General features: G+C 35.2%; 3 protein-coding genes across 3 annotated transcripts; 2 read left to right on the top strand and 1 right to left on the bottom strand.

Annotated features, from left to right (window-relative positions):
- Positions 1-1,103: 1,103 nt before the first annotated feature.
- Positions 1,104-6,017, top strand: LOC142981145 (N-acetylneuraminate lyase-like). Its single transcript, XM_076126841.1, has 8 exons — positions 1,104-1,222; positions 1,383-1,404; positions 1,639-1,765; positions 2,098-2,243; positions 2,596-2,768; positions 3,061-3,190; positions 5,428-5,599; positions 5,755-6,017. Exons 2-8 carry the CDS (start codon positions 1,402-1,404, stop codon positions 5,907-5,909), a joined length of 906 nt encoding a protein of 301 aa, XP_075982956.1. The 5' UTR covers positions 1,104-1,222; positions 1,383-1,401; the 3' UTR covers positions 5,910-6,017.
- A 376-nt stretch (positions 6,018-6,393) lies between these two features.
- LOC142981273 (uncharacterized) lies at positions 6,394-13,030 on the top strand. The gene is made up of 15 exons (XM_076127069.1): positions 6,394-6,586; positions 6,825-6,951; positions 7,301-7,446; positions 7,527-7,695; positions 8,114-8,250; positions 8,568-8,742; positions 9,142-9,299; positions 9,563-9,621; positions 9,990-10,113; positions 10,362-10,488; positions 10,925-11,070; positions 11,370-11,529; positions 11,758-11,894; positions 12,165-12,339; positions 12,843-13,030. Exons 1-15 carry the CDS (start codon positions 6,503-6,505, stop codon positions 13,010-13,012), a joined length of 2,094 nt encoding a protein of 697 aa, XP_075983184.1. The 5' UTR covers positions 6,394-6,502; the 3' UTR covers positions 13,013-13,030.
- Positions 13,031-13,270: 240 nt separating this feature from the next.
- On the bottom strand, positions 13,271-17,643 carry LOC142981124 (N-acetylneuraminate lyase-like). Its single transcript, XM_076126811.1, has 7 exons — positions 17,506-17,643; positions 16,398-16,527; positions 15,783-15,928; positions 14,801-14,969; positions 14,262-14,407; positions 13,793-13,964; positions 13,271-13,489 (listed from the first exon to the last, which is right to left on the bottom strand). Exons 1-7 carry the CDS (start codon positions 17,506-17,508, stop codon positions 13,344-13,346), a joined length of 912 nt encoding a protein of 303 aa, XP_075982926.1. The 5' UTR covers positions 17,509-17,643; the 3' UTR covers positions 13,271-13,343.
- Between the last annotated feature and the right edge of the window lie 551 nt (positions 17,644-18,194).

Genomic DNA, 18,194 nt, shown 5'->3' on the forward strand with positions numbered 1-18,194 from the left:
ATTCTACAAAAAGAGAAATCAACGCAACAAAAACACAAGTTTTATTAATATGGCTACTTTAAACTAACTTTTGATAATCACAGATTATGATGTGCTTACATTACAATTTTCTTATAGCTAGTTTAATTTTCAAAATCACAGGAACTAACTTTAACATTTAAAGTTGTTATGTTGAGTAATATTTTGTGTTCGGTTGTACCATAAAACATGCATTCAACAACTCAATAAAAAACTTGTGGTCCGAATCGACCCATTGTAAGAAGTTATTGGGCGATTCGCATCGCGGTATGAAACGACCCATTCAGAAATGAGACTTGGGCGATTCGCACCGCGGGGCGAAACACTTGCGGTGCGAAACGCCTAAAGACCCAAAATATAGGGTCTTTAGGCGTTTCGCACCGCAAGTTGCTTGTTACTTTTAATGAATAAACTGTCCGTTAGCAAACTACTCTTATAGTAAACGCTTTGATCATCATTTGTTCTTACCAAATTTTATTAAAAGTCGAACATTAACTTTCTTAGCAGACGAAGTCGCTAGCAGAAACTATAGGTAGTATAGAGCTAGGTATAACATTATAGTCTATCTAGACTAGAGTGGTTTTCCTTGTCTCGCTTATAGTGGTTTATGTTACGTATTTATCCACCAGATACCTACATATTAACGTCACTGGGCGTCTTCTAATGCGAGTTAAGGAACTATAGCTGCATAAAATAAATTCAGTTTTTTTCAGTTACTTGTGAAATATATAAGAAGCCTTCTTTTAATAAAAAGTTACTGGTACCAACTCCTGAGATGCCTTCCAAAATACGGTCATGGTCAGCTGACTTACTTATAAGATATAGTCAGATTTCCGCGCTAAATGCTGCCTTACCCACTTATCGATTAATTCAGGAATAGTTTGATATTGCATACAGTTCCAGAACTCTTGTCGTTGTTTGATATTGATCATGTTGGTTTTCGAAAATTATATTCTTTGGAATTACAAGTAATATAATTTTCGAAAATAATAAGTCCCTATAGGTAAGTATGACAAATTAATATTATAGGCACAGTCTTATGCACAACACTAAAGTAGACTCAGTATGGACATCACTAGTGAAAGCTAATACTTAACGCCTAGATACAGACTTCCTGAATACTGATACTGTTTCAAGCTATCAAATTATATTCAGTTTTCTCTCAATACTCAGTTCGATCACTTGTGTCGCACATTAAATATTTGTAAGTACAGTACCTCATTCATAAAATTATGTACGGATTTCTAAAATATTTCTTCATAAGGGTGTTGGGTGTTGTTGTGGTCTCCAACAAAAAATGTGAGAATAAACATCGAGTTTTGTGTCAATGGAAAAATAGGCTTCAATATTTTTTTTTGTTTCAGATAATCTCAACTCAGAACGATGGTAAGTCCTGAATTAAGTAGTTCTACTTGTTTTTGGCACATTTTGTGAAAGTTATGATGATGATCGTGATAAATCCGACCAATTTTGGCCATGGCGACAATTTCTACTCCTAATCACACTGGCGCTAATAATGTGCCTAGAGATGGCTTTTGCAGCCAATTTAAGCATAAAACTTGCATATTTTTGACAAATGTTAAAATATTTGAGTGATTACGAGGAATCATTTATCTTCAGGGTTTCGACGTTGAAGGCATTTTAGCGCCAGTGTTCACTCCAATGAACGAGACGGGGAATGTAGACCTGCAGGTTATTCCCATTTATATGGCCCATTTGAACAAGCATCGCATCAACGGCATTCTTGGTAAGTTTTTACCAATATTTTTTTTATTTTGTAAATTTTCTGAAGATGTCACGTGCAAGGCAAGCTAGACAGTACTTGGAAATTCAATTTGTGTTTTGAGACGAGACTTCGTCTGTGAATTTTAAACAAACTGCTTAGGTAAAGTTTTTCTCGGCGTAAATTACAGTCTACATTTTTTTAATCTAGTAGACCTATCTCCCCTATTGAAGTTTCTCATTAGGCATCTCCTTGCTTCTCACGCATATCTTGATACGGAAATTAATTTGTATTTCTCTAATTTCTCCCATGCATTCTGGTGTTAACGCGTATATTGAAGGAAGTGTATTCTACAGTAGGTGGTACTACAGGAGAAGCCATGTCACTAAGTGTTGAAGAAAGGAAGGCATTACTGGAAGCTTGGATGTTGGCAGCCAAGCCGTTGGGCGCTAAAGTCATCGCGCAAGTCGGTGGAGCACCGCTACCTGATGTTTTAAAACTGGTAACTTTAAAACATTTCATACATTTAGCACTTATTAATGCACTGGTTGAAACTTATGAGTTGGAAAAGTCTTTTTCCACTACGCAATGACTGACAACCACGCAGCTACGTAAATTAATTAATTATTATTTTTAAACGAAGCATTATTCATCCGAAAAAGCAGCATATATTATATTTATTTGTTATGCTTACTCTTAGCAATGTTGCTGCATCGTCCAGTACCTCAAAACTTTTGTAAAAAGCTGAAAAATAGGAGCACAAAAATAATATTAGATTCCTTTAAAATTCTAATAGCAAAATGCAAGAAACAGTTGCGGTAGGTTACGGGGATTAAGCCTAGACTTATTTTCAGGCAAAACACGCTGAAAAAATACAAGTGGACGCAATTATGACGTTACCGGAACTGTATTACAAGCCGAAGAGTGTGTACCAGCTGGTGTCTTACTTGGAGACGGTGTCAAAAGCAGCACCAACACGACCTCTCATCTATTATCACTTTCCTATGATGACTGGAGTTGACGGCAAGTATTATCCCTTTTTTTTTCTTTATACCCCCACATATAAATACGAGTTGATCAACGACCACTTGTGTGTAACACCTAGAGTCAATTATTCTGAAAACCATTCACTGAAGCGCCGTAAAAATAACATAATTTGTCAAGGCATCAAAATTGTAATTTTGTAGTTTTTAGTATATTTTAGATTTTTATTTTTAACACATAATAGATCTCTTGATCGTGGTACTAATTGAGTTGACTAAGTTAGATTTTTTTTTACCTTTGGACTAGAAATTAAAACTCTTCCAACTTTCAGTAAGCATGTCGCAATTATTTACTTCGGCCTCATCAAAGTTGCCGAACTTCAAAGGTGCAAAAGCTGATCTAGGAGTAGCGGAACAAGTTGCTGACCAGTTAGCGGAAGATCAAACAATATTTATAGCTAATCATGTGAGTTTGTTACTTAATTTAAAATTCTCGACCTGACTTAGTATGGTCGGTTCTACATTTTTTCTTTTTCGAATCATCTTTGTCCCCCGCTTAATCTGACTGACTCATTTATTTACTAGGTATTTATTCATTCATATTTTGCACGAGTTGATTTCACTTTTTATAAATTCGACATTCTTGGTCTCCAAAATACGGCAAAGAGAAATGTTCATTTAATGGAACCACATCATGATCTGTTGCCACAAAATATTTTTAATAAAAAAAAAAAAAAAAAAAAACTTTAACAAAAAAAGTTTCATCTAAATCCGTCCAGTTGCTTTTGCGTGAAAAGCAAACAACAAACAGACAGACAAAAAATAATCTATATATATAAAAGAAAGTCGTGTTAGTTACACCACTTATAACTCAAGAACGGCAGAACAGATTTGGCTGAAAATTGGTAGGGAGGTAGCTTAGAGCCAGGAGATGGACATAGGATACTTTTTATCCCGCTCGACCGTGTTTGAACATGCTAGAAGAACAGAATATGGAAATAACAACACCAATTAGTCATGATCTCCTGGTAGCTGTGGATCTATTTTCCGATCAGAATTAGGCCTAAAAAACTAAAAAAAGGCTCTATAAACTCTAAAAACTCTCTATAAACCTTTTCACAGTTACCAGGAGATCATGACCATTTCCTTGCTAAACAACTTTAATTTTTATAGATTTAGCTTCAAAACCGACGTAGTTTCATAGAAAATTTTCAACCCCGTTAAGGCAGAATTTCCAAAAATATTTATTGCGTCATTCTTAATTTCTAACTATATAGCCAAATATTAATTTTAATCGAATTAGCTCCAAAACTGACGGAGTTTCATACAAACTTACCCCCTCTTTCTACCCCCCTAAAGAGCGAATTTCCAAAGAAAATAACCTATATGTTAGCGAAGACTAATAGCTATATAACAAAAAAAGTTTCATCTAAATCCGTCCAGTTGCTTTTGCGTGAAAAGCAAACAACAAACAGACAGACAAAAAATAATTAAATCATATTTGTGGCTTCTATTGGTTGTATGAAGATCCCCCATTTTAGTTTTTCTTTAATATCTATAATGTGCAGACATGAGGTTGTTATCCATACTAATATTATAAATCCGAAAGTAACTCTGTCTGTCTGTCTGTCTGTCTGTCTGTCTGTCTGTCTGTCTGTCTGTCTGTCTGCTACTCAATCACGCCTAAACTATCGAACCAATTTGCATGAAATTTGGTATGGAGATACTTTGATACTCGAGAAAGGACATAGGCTACTTTTTACCCCGGGAAAATGACGCATTTCCCGGGAAAATTCAGGTGGCCTACGAAGTCGCGAATAATCATATTATAATGACATTGAATTAACAAAATTCCGTTGTCATGGCAACTGTTTAAATGGCGGATATGCCTTAGCGCGACTTCACTATATTAAGAGATATAAATTATTTGGAGAATATTTTTCGAGAAAAAAAAGCATATTTTGTTATTAAGGAATAATTAAGCTTTGTATTACTAAAAAAAATCCTGATATAATTCAGTAGCGTCCCACCAGACTATGAGAGCGATGGAATAGAGAGTGTACCTGTGTATTGTGCACACACTTGGACACTATAAACAAAGTCCTGCACAGATGGCCAGTTTCAATGAAACTGACCGCCGTAGCCGTATATCGGCTAGAAGGACTTTATTATTATTTTTAAACAACTGTCAGACATGTCATCCCTCACGATTGTTTCTTTTAAACTACCTTCACACAAGAACTATTGAAGAACTTCAATGAAATTTGGTAGACAGATCCTACTAATATTATAAATGCGAAAGTTTGTGAGTATGTATGTATGGATGTTTGTTACTCTTTCACGCATATACTACTCAACAGATTAGGATGAAGTTTGGTATATAGGTAGCTGAAGACCCAGAATAACACATAGGCTTTTTACCCCGGAGTTCCCGAAAACACGCTAATCTCAAGAACTACTGGTCCGATTTGAATATTTTTTTCAGTGTTAGGTAGCCCATTTATCGAGGAAAGTTATACGCCATATTTCATCACGCTACGACCAATAGGAGCAGAGAACCAATAAAAAATGTTACAAAAACAAGGAAAATTTTAACCCGTTCTCTCTTATGTGACGCAAGCGAAGTTGCGCGGGTCAGCTAGTAATAATAATATGTGACAAAATCCTTGAATTATTTTTATTGACATCTTTATTGATTTGTAGCACTTGGCACAAGCGGTACTGATGGGTCACGAGTCCAGCATCGCGACAGTCTCCAATTTGTTCCCTGACTTGGTTCATCAAATCTTGGACTCTGTCAAACGCGGAGAAGTAACCACGGCTTATACTTTGCAAAAAAGACTTAACAATCTGGTGGATGTAATAGCAGCTCAAGGTAAAAACCGAATCAATGTTTGTATTTTGTAATGTAGGACCTCATTTAACAGTAACTGCCTGTCCCAGTAGCTTGCGACAATTAAACAACTCTTTTAATCACAAAGTACCTACACGAGTAATCCGTCACCCATTTTGTTATAATTTTTTTTGCAGGAGACTTCGTTCCCTCTATGAAAGCAGCCATGGAACTAGTGACTGGTGTGCCCGTAGGACCTCCGCGAAGCCCATTGACCCCTCTCCGTCAGAACCAACAAATGATCATTAAAGATACGCTCTTGAGTTTAGATGTACAAGTGAAGATCAATTGATGAGATTCAAAATTCTGTTGTATAAACTATTAAATCATATCTCATAAGAAATATAATGTTTGCTATATAAATGAACATGTATCTATGTATGTAATATTTTAATTCAAAAAAAGCCCGTAGAAATAAAATATCGCACAGATTCTTTTAAACCTAAGTTTTTTAATATACAGGATCACAAATTCGCTGTAGTTAAAAAAAATAGAAAAGGGAATGTTTGTGCTATTTAGTAAGACTGCCCAATTCTGCTCTCATCCTTGAAGATATTACTAGACGAAAGATTTTTTCATGACTCTCAAGAATGCGATCTCCTGAAATACTTATCTAATCCGTCTCATAAGTACTCTTAAATACTTCGTTAGTGCAATAATGTCCTGATAACTCTATTAAACATATTATTATATTTACGTAAATACAATTACCTATTTAATAGCTACACGTTCTCGTGTTTTAAAAATAAAACTATGAGTTACTTGTTCGTCGACACTTTCATATCACGATTTGAAAATAAAAATACTCCCATATAAATTGATTTAAGTATAATTTATGAAGGACAGTCCATTTTCTCTTTCACTGGTATAGAGAAAGTAGTAATTATGACTTCGTTCGCAGGGATAACATTGTTAGTTTTTAGTTACTTAGCAGTTTTGCCGTCACAAGTTTTGATTACTGCGAGTGTGGTAAGTAATTTGCAATTGATGAATTGACCACATTCCTACTTACTTATACTTACTCACATAATATTATAAACTTTTTTTGCGGAGATGATGATTCTAGTTGATTCCGAACACGACGTGACAAAACGTAAAATTCTTAGTATTAAGGAAATTTAAAACATAATATAGTGTACAGTTTCACAAGATTCCAAGTCACATAGAACAATTTTCATTTTTTGTTTTTTATCTTTTCTTTTCTCAGAATTTGACGATCAGCGGTGTTTACCCCCCAGTGTTCACGCCTTTAGACTTCTATGGAGAACTAAACCTGGACATTATTCCAGATTATGCGCAGTTTATAAAAGAAAACGGACTGGACGGAGTATTGTGTAAAGCCTTTGATACCTTCTGCTAGCCTTATGCTTTATTTATTTGATTAAATATTGAGCATTGTAACTTTCTTCAAATAACTAAATAAATTACGTCAGTTGAACTTGTAATTTTTTTGATCAAAGTTAATATATTTTATTAAGTTTCATAAAAAATAATCTTTAAAATTTTAATATTGATATGAATACTTTTAAACTATGACGTAAAATTTTTGGTGTGCCACAAGGATTACTTGTTAGGCCAACTATGTAATACAATTAATTTTAAATTAAAATTACATACATATTTACTAACAAAAATTCTATTCTAGTTTGTAAGCAAAGTTTTCACAAGCTTGGTTGATTTCAGTGAGTGGAACAGCCGGAGAGGGTCCTAAATTCACAGTTTGTGAGAGAAAAAGGCTGATAGAAGCATGGATTAACGCTGCTAGACCACTTGGTCTCGGCGTAATGGTACAAATTGGTGGCACAGTTCTTCCTGATGTGCAAGAGCTGGTTAGTATCTAATTCATGTTGGATTGCAGGAAATTTAAAAAAGTTAGAATCAAAAACATAGAAATATTTCCGTATTTTAGGCGCGGCGTTCAGAGGAGCTCGGCGTTGATGCTATACTGACTTTACCCGAGCTGTACTATAAACCAGACACGGCGGACAAGCTTACATACTTCATGAAGTGTGTCGCCGATGTCGCTCCCAACACGCCTCTACTACTATATGTTATACCTCAGAAGACTAATGTAAATGGTACGTATGTTTTGTTATTGCCGCTGCCTTATTGATAGCATCTAGCCATCCTTTGTATCCTTGCTTCTCCAGATAATGATTTGCATGCAAGTAAATATATTAGTCAGATAACGGGATTTAAAAATGTACTTTTAATGATTTTTTTCAAGGACAACTCCCTCACTAAATCATGCTCTTGTGTCACGGGGACATTTACAAACATACAAACAACGGACACAGAGTATGCCCAGACACGATCAACTATTTGTGGATGGCACAAATAATTGTTCCGTATGGTAAGCGAACCCACGACACCCGACACAATGGTAGCGGCATGGTGACCTTAACTACTGCGCTATGGAGGCTTAATGAGCTTTACTTACTGCAAAGTTTATACAAGTAAAATTTGATGCAAAAATATTCTTGTTTTATTATGTAGTGGATATGGAAGAGTTTCTGGAGCTGGCAACAGAAGAGATCCCCAGCTTCAAAGGCTTTAAGATAGAAGACTTCGTGACGGCACTACAACTCCAAAAGAAAGTGAAAGGTGATCAGAAGATATTTGTTGCAGATTCTGTAAGTACCCCAATTAAACACATTTTTTTACGATTTTATCGCTTTATGTAGAGTTTCATGCATTTTGTGTGTCTCTTATGTTTTTACGGCTAAACTTCTGAACAGCATTATGATAAAATTTGGTATGAACACACTGAAAGGTCAGGTTCAGGGGTAAAACATAGACTAAGACCCAATTTTCCAGTGTTTCTTATGTGGCACAATGAGTTGAACTTAGTAAAAAACAAAGGATTAAACATTGGCCTAACTCTCCCATTTTTTTCACGAACAGAGTCGCATGCACAACGAACCATACATATTAGTGTCGTTTTTTGCAGACAGTACTTGCAGCAGCGGTCTTCATGGGCTTCGAGAACTTCATAATGACTGAGATCAATGTGTTCCCTGAACTTGTAAAGGGCATCATAGACAGCGGCAAGCAGGGAGATTTGGAGACGACCAGATATTTGTATGAGCAACTGCAGGATTATAAAAATGCTATTGAATCTCAAGGTACGAAAACATAAACGCTTAAACAATCACGTACATACTTTAATTAAAATTAGTCTTACACAAGTTTTAAATAGGTACTGATTATACCTTCATGCGTATAACCTCGAATTTACTGCGAAATTCTGAATTTGTAAGCACCTATTTTGAGCAGTTTTATTTCAAGCAAACACTTCAAGCAGGAACCTATGAGTTCCTTCTTGAAAACGACACTAGCCAAAATTTTATCGAGATTATACAACATATTATTATTATGTCACCTTACTACTTTTATATGGGTCTATCTATACAACTAGTCCCGTCGAGTTGTTTGCCGTCCTATATTTTATTATGAACTTGTATTGTAAGTTCTGTTATTGAAATTGAACTGAAAATTTGCTGAAAAATACCTTTCATTTCCAGCCAACAATACTAAACTAGCAGCTATTAAGGAAGCAATGACTGTAGTGACCGGTATCACAGTGGGGCCAATACGCGACCCTGAGCCACACCTAACAGAGGAACAGAAGAATGCTATCACGAACGTTCTAATACAAAGAGGAGTTCAGCTGAAAGGGGCTGTATAGAAAGAATATTTTGAAAATATCTCTAAACATATTTCTGTAGATATTTATTTGAAATAAAATAATCTATCAAATATTTTTGATGAATATATTTCTCAAAACTAAGATCAGAATTTTTATAATTTTACCCATTAGGCTTGTTATAAACATGTAACTAAAAATAAATAACACCGAAAGTCTAGCTATTTTCTACGCTAAAGATGTAATAAGTCGTCTTATGATGAAAAATGCAGCGTGGCATTACATTTAAATTATACTAGATACTAATACAGTTTTGTTCAGATATTTATGCGAATTGCCGTATTGATAATATAATTAGGTATGTTAAATAAAAAGAAACTCCAAATATACACACTAATTTTATTTTATGTCACAGCGAAGTCGGCTTGGCTCACGTGTAAATTGATATTTTTTATACAAACATACATAAAATCTCGTCTTTTTCCCATCCTAATCCTTTTCTCTCATAAAAACCTTAAAGAAAACAGCAAAAATAAATTGGATCGCTCTTTCTGCAAGACGTTTGGCGATTTATTTTAGTATAAATAGATATGTCCCTGAAGAAACAGAATAAAACAAATGTAAATTAGCCCCTTACAATTAGTCTATTCAACTCAATTCTTTGTATTATCAGTTCATATTTAAATAATGAGGCACATTTAGTTTCGTTTTAAAATATTTATAAAGGCTTTCGTGTATGTTTCGCAGCATTTGGGATAAGACCGTTAATATGGCATCGTTTGTCACCATTTTGTTGGTATTTAATTGTTTGATAGTGTTTTCTACACGATTTTCGGTTGCTGCCTGTGCGGTAAGTGTTATAAACTGTTTATTACTTGTTTATAAGTGTCACTTCATCATTATTTTTTGTGTTTATTTCATAATATCAAAGTTATCAACACTAGCAATTTGCAATGAATTTTAGAGCTCGCAATGTTCCAGACCGTTTATGACCTACCTGAACTAATCTAATTAGTCGTAAAAGAGACAAAATAAAGAAATTAATTGAGTATAAATGCGCTCCTAAGAAATCAAAAAATATTTTTGAACCTGTTTCAGAACCTAACAATCAAAGGTATTTTCCCGCCGGTGTTCTCGCCAGTTGACAACGATGGCCATCTAAATGTAGATATTATTCCCGAATATGCACAGTACATAAAAGACAGCGGATTTGATGGAGTACTAGGTAAGGATCTCACTCTAAACTATCAAAAATTCATGCAGCAAACAGACCTAGGACCTATGATTTCACGACTTCAATAAGTATTTAGCTCATCAATTTAATGTCGACTGACTTTTCCGTATATTTGCTTTATTTAATCTAGAGAATAGGTTACATGCAATATTTAAGCTTTCCTTCCTGATTAGGGATACAAAAAAATTTTGGCCTGTAAACTCACTTCATGTTTGACAGGTTGTTTTCTTTATTATGATAAAAAAATTCAGGACTTGAATTATTTTAATTAGGTGATTGAAAGTTTACGTTACACAAAAAAATCCATGATTGGCCAATTCGCCAAATCGGCCCTATTACTACCTAACTTCATCCTATTTCATAGGATACTAATACAGTATCTATCCTATTTCATAGGATAAAGTTACATAACATGTTTCGTTTACAGTGGGTGGGACTGGAGGAGAGGGACCAAAGTTCTCATTATGTGAGCGCAAGAAGATGATCGACGCGTGGTTAAACGTTACTGGGTCTCTTGAACTTGGAGTCATTGTTCATGTCGGTTGTGCTTCGTTCCCCGATGTCAAAGAACTGGTAAGTCTTCAAACAAAAGCACTTGTGACTGCACAAATTGACTTCTACATAGCCCGCTGTATGAAATAAATCGTATACTTACGTTTTTATGTTAATACTTTGATTATCTTAGAAATGTTTTTATTTCAACTCCGGACCCAAGTCATTTATTTTCGTCATTGGTTTATAGCGCACTTTCTTCCTTATAGGTATCAAGAGAAAACTTTTGCAATAGCTGTTCAATAATTATTTTCCCGAATCTTAGAATAATTTAAAATATCAATCCTTCAACACGATTAAACCTTCGTTGTGGCTTTCAGGCAAGATATTCAGAAGAAAAGGGTGTGGATGCTATAGTGTCATTCCCAGAACTGTACTATACCCCATTGACAGTAGAACAAATGGTATACAACTTGAAACTGATCGCTGATGCTGCTCCGAATACTCCGCTGATATATTACGAAAGAGACTTTATAAAAGGTTTGTGCCTTATTTCCGTATAACCTTTATTCCAACTATATTAGAGTTATTTTACGTAAGTACATATATATCAGCCTAGCCTTTCTTCTAACAATGTTAGGGTCGGCTTCCAGCCTTACCTGATGGAGCTTACTAGTTCCAGCACCAGTACTTTACATAGCTACGAACTCTTCAACAACGTTTGAAGTGTTCAACTGTTCGGTATAAAGTTAATAAATTTATTTTCAGTTGATGCTGCCAAAATTTTTGAACAAGCTACACAACAGATACCTAGCTTCAAAGGCATCAAAGTAGCAATATTCGAGACGGCACTAAAACTTCAAAACAAATTGACGGACGATCAGAAATTATTCATATCTGGATACGTAAGTTAATTTATTCTTCTCATACAAATAATTACTAAAAAATGCTTCTATAGTCCGACGACCTAGTAAACAGCCTTGGCATACACGATTGATCTGAATTCAATTTAGGTAACAATATCAAACAGGCCTTCGCCGGCTGAAGCCTGCAGATCAATAATGTTCTAAATCCTGAATTTAATTTAAGTACCTCTTTCAGCCGGGAACGTCCCAAACTTTGTTAAGTAGTTGGAGTATAGCACTATCTGCGACTATCAAAAATTTTTTTTTCAGAAATCGATAGCCCCCGCCGCCTCTATGGGTTTCGAGAACTACATCATGACCGAATTGAATACATTTCCGGAATTGATGAAGGATATCATCAGTAGCGGAAAGAAAGGTGACCAGAAGGGAATCAGCACATCGTATGGACGACTGCTTGACTGGATGCAAGCTATATTAGCACAAGGTAACGGATTTGAACTAAACGATGACTTTTGATGAGATGATTTGTGCATGTCTCACCATTTCCTCTGCTATCCAGGAGGATAACCTAACATAAATAGGATAATCGAAACTATGTTAAAATGCGTTTTCTATCGTATTCGTACACATTCAATACTAACTTTTTAACTCTAATAATAATAGAATACGAGAATTAACGCAAACACGCATTTTACCTTAAAATGCCTAACGTTTCGGCGCAGGTTGCAATCACTGTGGTCGGCGGCAACACGGCGAGTGCAACATGCAATACTGAAATCATAACAATAGTTAGAAAAAACCCGCCCTTAGCACTGCTCTTTTCTCGACATTGGTTGTTTAAAGCTGCTACACCGGTTCGATGTCCAATGTAAATTTTGTATTATTTTACGAACTGTTAAAGAAATCTGTAGAAAACATGCAAGATTCACAGTTACGAAATAGTAATATTTTATCCATATTTATATTATTTTACTTTTTTGTTTTTAGTACCAAAAACAAAATACGGCATGCCCGCAATGAGGGAAGTCATGACACTTGTGACTGGTATGGAGATGGGACCCGTGAGAGAGCCCGAAATTCCCCTATCTAAAGAACAGAAGAACGCTATCAAAAGTACGCTCAGAGAAAAAGGAATCAAAATGAAGAACTCAAATTAGAGGCAATGATTAATGAAACACACTTAGTGATATTTTAACAATAAAAATTATAATCTTGAATTAAAGTTGTGTGTTTATTTTGGGACGCTACTTTAATAAAACGGATCCAAATAAGTAACTGATAACTACGGCAAAGATGAAAAGGTTAACGAATTCTTCCAATAACTGTGCTATTCTATTGTAGAATTATGTTACACTATGACTTTCCTCCGAGTACACAATAAAAAAATGGAATGACTTAAAATAAAAACACAGCCATTAAAAAAATAAACTTTATAATATCAACAAGATTTCTTCTGAAGTAAACCTTCGTCAGCATTAAGTCTTATTTTCACTTGGCAAGTCCGAGGGCTCGGAGTTTGGTCTGGATCCTCTGTTTCGCTTCAGCAGAGATCGGCCTTTCAGGGAGAGATGGAGGACCGACTTTGATACCGGTGACTATTTCCATACCAGCTTTCATAATTGGCACCCAAGGACCTAAAAGATCAAAATTATTTAAGTAGGTATATTATTTTCCAATTAAAACAAAAAAGGAAATCGTCAATTGATATAAGCGGTTGTAGTGTGTGTGTGTGTACATGTGTTACGGTGTTGGGAGAGCAGTTTTTTCTTCATTTTAAAATCGACTACTCCCGCACTAAGAATTGCTCTTGTGTCGCGGGGTCTTTTACAAACATGCAAACAACGGACACAAAGGATACCTAAGGACCTACCACGATAATGTTGTAAAAGAGCTAATGAGCAACTTTCCATTCCTAGAATTCTACTTTTTTTAATTACCTTCACAAGTGTGTGCTTCGACAGCCAAGCTGAGCTTCTGCTGTAAAGACCGGGCCTTCTGCACGTCATTGTTCTGTACAGCGTCCAAGATCTCTTGAGCGAGTTTAGGGAACATGTTGTAAGTGGTACCGATGCTTGATCTGATGCCTAGGAGAGCTGCTGGAGCCAGGAGCTGGATATGAAAATATTACCATTTAATTGATGTACAGCTATCATAATATACATTTTTATTTTTCAGGAAATGTGTCCTAAAACCGAGCAGTTTGTTTATCCATAAATTTATCATTGGTGTAAAATTTGCTTTCACCGACTGAAATTTAATCAAAAAGAGTATTTTCGTGTTTGCTGTCACTTCCATTGTAATTAATGAGTAATACTGGGGTGTCTCATTCTGAATATTATATCTTCCACTGTAATGGTTGGAACTTCGATAAAAATATTTCAGTAGATTCAAAAGACTGAAACTTACAGTATCAGCACCAACGAACATCTCCTGTCCATCCTTAAGACTTCTGAGCACCTGAGCGCCTTCAGACAGGTCATTGGAGGTGAACTTCAGACCCCTGAAGTTAGGGATGCTGGCAGTCGCCGCCGCAACGAATGCGGGCATGTTGACTGTAGAAATTATAAGAAGTAGTCAGAGAAAACATAATATTTTACTACTTTTACTTTACTTAACTTTCTTGAAAAATGTGTAATTAAGAATCCCGGGTAAAATTCTCTCTTCTGAATGTGTTCACATTTTCAGTACGGGTCATATCTCAGCCTCCTTTTACGAAACAACAAAATAATGTTCTTTTTGAATTATCGTCTTGCAAAATGGAATGCCTTGCTTGTATCATAATCAAAACTAACAAATATCTAAAAAAGAGTAACCCCCAGTTTCTGAGGTACATTTAGCAGTAGTTTATCCATTCAAAAGTGTCAAAACTCATACAAAAAAACGCTATTGAATAGATAAACTACCGTTAAATTTACTCAGAAACCGGGGGTTAGTCAGGTACTTACTTTCGACCTTGCTCATGCTGGGTATGTGGTAGTACAGAACAGGCAGTTTGGGAGCTGCTTTAGCGACCTGCGCGATATTGAACACGAGTTCTTCGACTGTGGACGGCTTGAAGTACAACTCAGGCAGACAGAGGAGGGAGTGTACTCCGACTTGTTGGCAGTAACGAGCCTGAGAAAAAATAAGTTGTATGAAAAATCTTGCAAAATATTAGTCTTTTCGCGTTTATAGTATGTATGAACTTAAGAAATTCAGACACACCCTTCAGAATACGTCATGGAACAGCCCAAGTTCTAACATGCTCAAGAGTTCAGATAAAGTCATGACCAGCGAATTATATCGTCATGTTTATCTGTAGTACAAGAAAACAATACGATAACACTATGACATAATCTAAACGCAACAAACAATGTTATTTTATATATAAACTTATATACTTTTCTATAAAGGTACTTCCATTTCTCTTTTTTTGTTCCAAACTTCTGAAACGCGATTCAAATTGTTGTGAATTCAAACTAAAGACTTTCTGTCCATGAAACTATTGACTATATATTAACTACTTAGAATTGTAAATTTACGAGCTCTCTAAAGTCATGAGATAATTTACAATGTCATATTTTCATCGGTATGGCTGATAAATTTCACGAGATTGTATTATTTGCTCGAATTAAATATAAATATTCGTATCAAATTGAACGCTTATGTAAATATGTGACCTTTTGTTGTTTTTATTTTGGTAGATATATTTTATAAGAAAATCAGACTCATTTCTGTAATTACTGTCTGTTAAATAACAAGACGTTTCTTTTCTTTATTGCACGCCTGGAAGAACAAGCGGACCCTTGAACTTGACCAAAATCTTAGATCTACTACTTCTAGAAAGGGATGCAAAATCTTAAAACATGTCCTTGACTCTTGGTTTTTTTTACTCGAGAGAAGACCTGGGAACAGTGAGATAGTAAGTAGGTAATTTCTCTCGCTTACCAATTCCACGACATCAGCCAGCGGTGCGCCACCGACTTGCACCATGATGTGCAGACCAGTGGTCTTGGAGACGGCCACCCACGCGTCTATCACCTTCTTACGGTCACATACCGTCAGCGTCATGTGCTCGCCTGTCGTGCCACCAACTACAGGAAAGAATAGATTGTCACTCTCAAATTAAATTTCGTCTCATTCGACCAATAACTTATTTTGAGTCAGTTAAGATGAGTTTCTTTAGTTGTGTGTGATTTGCATTTCTGCAACGTTTGCGTGCGGCATACAATCAGCTCTAATGTCGCTGAATTTTTTTTATGGAATCATTCGAAACTCTTATTCTAAAGCATGCCTAATATTTCATTTGAAAAACTTCTAACTGAAGTGTTTGATTTCAACAAGTTTGACTGCCTTTGATTAAGTACTTATAAAAGTTTTGTAATAAAGAGGGTTAAAAATTGTAAAGTTGCAAATCAGCTTTTGTTTGTAACTGTAACATGACAGGTTAAAGTTAAATACCATTTCAAACCCCATGCACTTCGGACTCCACGGAACTGGCATCTTCAACTGCCTTATACAAAAAAACATAGATCGCAAAGAACAACAGTTAAGAAATAATACCTAGTACAGACTTGATCCCTGAATCAGCCAGGAACTTGGCATATGGAGGGATGGCCGTGTAGTTGACGGTCAGGTCATCGTTCAGCGGCGTGAACACCGGGGGCATGATACCGTAAGCGTTGAAGGTCACCTGAGAAAAGAACAAGATATTAATATAAGTATTTGATACACAATGAAGAAGATACTTGTATGGTATTTTGATAATTTGTTACTCTGACTGTGAGCCTACTACCTACGGTCAGTACCAACCTACTACTAGTAATACCTATCTACTCAAAAATTTAAGTTCTTTGAAAAAAATATTAAAAATAAAATCCCGAACTTAAATGACTTTGAACTATTTTCTCTGCCTAGGGATTTTTTTTAAGTCAATTGAGGGCCAAGTGTAACCAACACATGTTATGACAAATTGAGCCGATCATTATTTTATGATATTGACCTCTGCTCAACCCATAATCGCTGATGTAATAATTATTTAGTATAACCCGTGTAGAAAATATTGTCAAAAAATATAAAATTAGCCAAATGGTTAAAAACGACGCCATATTCACGATCTTTTCTAAACTACTGTAAAACATACACGAAAGTCTTTAAAAATAATTTAAAACAGAACTTAAAGTGCCTCATTATTGAAATAAAAACTGATAATACAAAGAATAGAGTTGAATAGACTAATAATTGTTAGACTTAATTACATCCTATCCAACTAATTTTATCAATGTTAAAGTTTGTAAGTATGGATGAAAGCAGGTAGGTACATTTTTTACTCTCTCACGAAAAACCTACTGGGCAGAATGTAATGAAATTTAGTACCTACAATGATAGTTTATATCCTAAAGTAACACATAGGATAACACATAGGATACTTTTAACACCTGGAAATCTTAAAACGCGGACGAAGTCACGGGCAGAAACTAATTTTGTATAATTATTGTGAACGTTATAAAAAAGAAACATAGCATTAGATTACCGATTAACGGAGTTGGAGAAAATTCACAGAGATCGTTTACATATTTTGAGTTAATTTAAAATGTTGAATTGATAAGTAATGAAAGTGTTAATTAGTGAATAAGATTGTTGATTCAATTGTCTTATTTATTTTACTCACCATTTTTGGTTTTTATTTACCGCAGCACAACAAAATGAACGTCTTTCAAAGCACGACAGACGAGCAATGAGGATTTGAGAGCAACATATTCTGTTATCTCTTGTTGTCCATTTCATTCCTTATCGTATCATTACTTTGGCTGTTTGTTCTCCATTATCAATGGCAGTAGGTATTTGTAAATAATTTAATGCAATTCATGTTGTGGCGTTCTTTTGTGCATTGTGCGGGATAAATAGGGAAATAGTACAGATTCGGATACCAAAGTAACAAGGATTTTCATGGGATTTGTAAAGAAATCTAAAATGCAATGGCCTCATAGAATGTTGAATTTATAGAACAGAAAATGAAATGGTTTTTCTTAACAACATCTGTGTGACGAAATCATATGTTTTCTTTTACCCTTTTCGCGTCCTCCGGTACATACCTAAGGTTTATTTACACCCTAAGGCCTTAGTGTTGGGTACCATAAAGATATGTATGTAGGTACTTACCTGCATTGAATATCCCACATTTTTAGTTTAAAAGATGGTCACCCTATCCTACCTATAGAAAATGTAGATAAACTGAGATAAAATGTACAATATTGTAAACAAATCGTTACATAACAAAACATCTGTTGTTCAACGACAAATAGAGAGCATTACTTGTTAACAACAGCCAGTCTTGTGTTTTTTTATAATCTAAGCAAA

Source organism: Anticarsia gemmatalis, chromosome 19, assembly GCF_050436995.1.
Source record: "Anticarsia gemmatalis isolate Benzon Research Colony breed Stoneville strain chromosome 19, ilAntGemm2 primary, whole genome shotgun sequence".
NCBI lineage: Eukaryota > Metazoa > Arthropoda > Insecta > Lepidoptera > Erebidae > Anticarsia > Anticarsia gemmatalis.

Bases quoted from the DNA above. Each gene is read 5' to 3' on its own strand.
- LOC142981145 (XM_076126841.1), top strand. The intron at 1,766-2,097 runs GTAAGTTTTTAC...TGTATTCTACAG, and splicing joins TCGCATCAACGGCATTCTTG to TAGGTGGTACTACAGGAGAA. The intron at 2,244-2,595 runs GTAACTTTAAAA...ACTTATTTTCAG, and splicing joins TACCTGATGTTTTAAAACTG to GCAAAACACGCTGAAAAAAT.
- LOC142981273 (XM_076127069.1), top strand. From the start codon at position 6,503: ATGACTTCGTTCGCAGGGATAACATTGTTAGTTTTTAGTTACTTAGCA. The intron at 7,696-8,113 runs GTACGTATGTTT...TTTATTATGTAG, and splicing joins TCAGAAGACTAATGTAAATG to TGGATATGGAAGAGTTTCTG. The intron at 11,071-11,369 runs GTAAGTCTTCAA...TGTGGCTTTCAG, and splicing joins TCCCCGATGTCAAAGAACTG to GCAAGATATTCAGAAGAAAA.
- LOC142981124 (XM_076126811.1), bottom strand. The intron at 15,929-16,397 runs GTATTATTTCTT...TCTTTCCTGTAG, and splicing joins AGGGATCAAGTCTGTACTAG to TTGGTGGCACGACAGGCGAG. The intron at 14,970-15,782 runs GTAAGCGAGAGA...ATTTTTTCTCAG, and splicing joins TGGCTGATGTCGTGGAATTG to GCTCGTTACTGCCAACAAGT.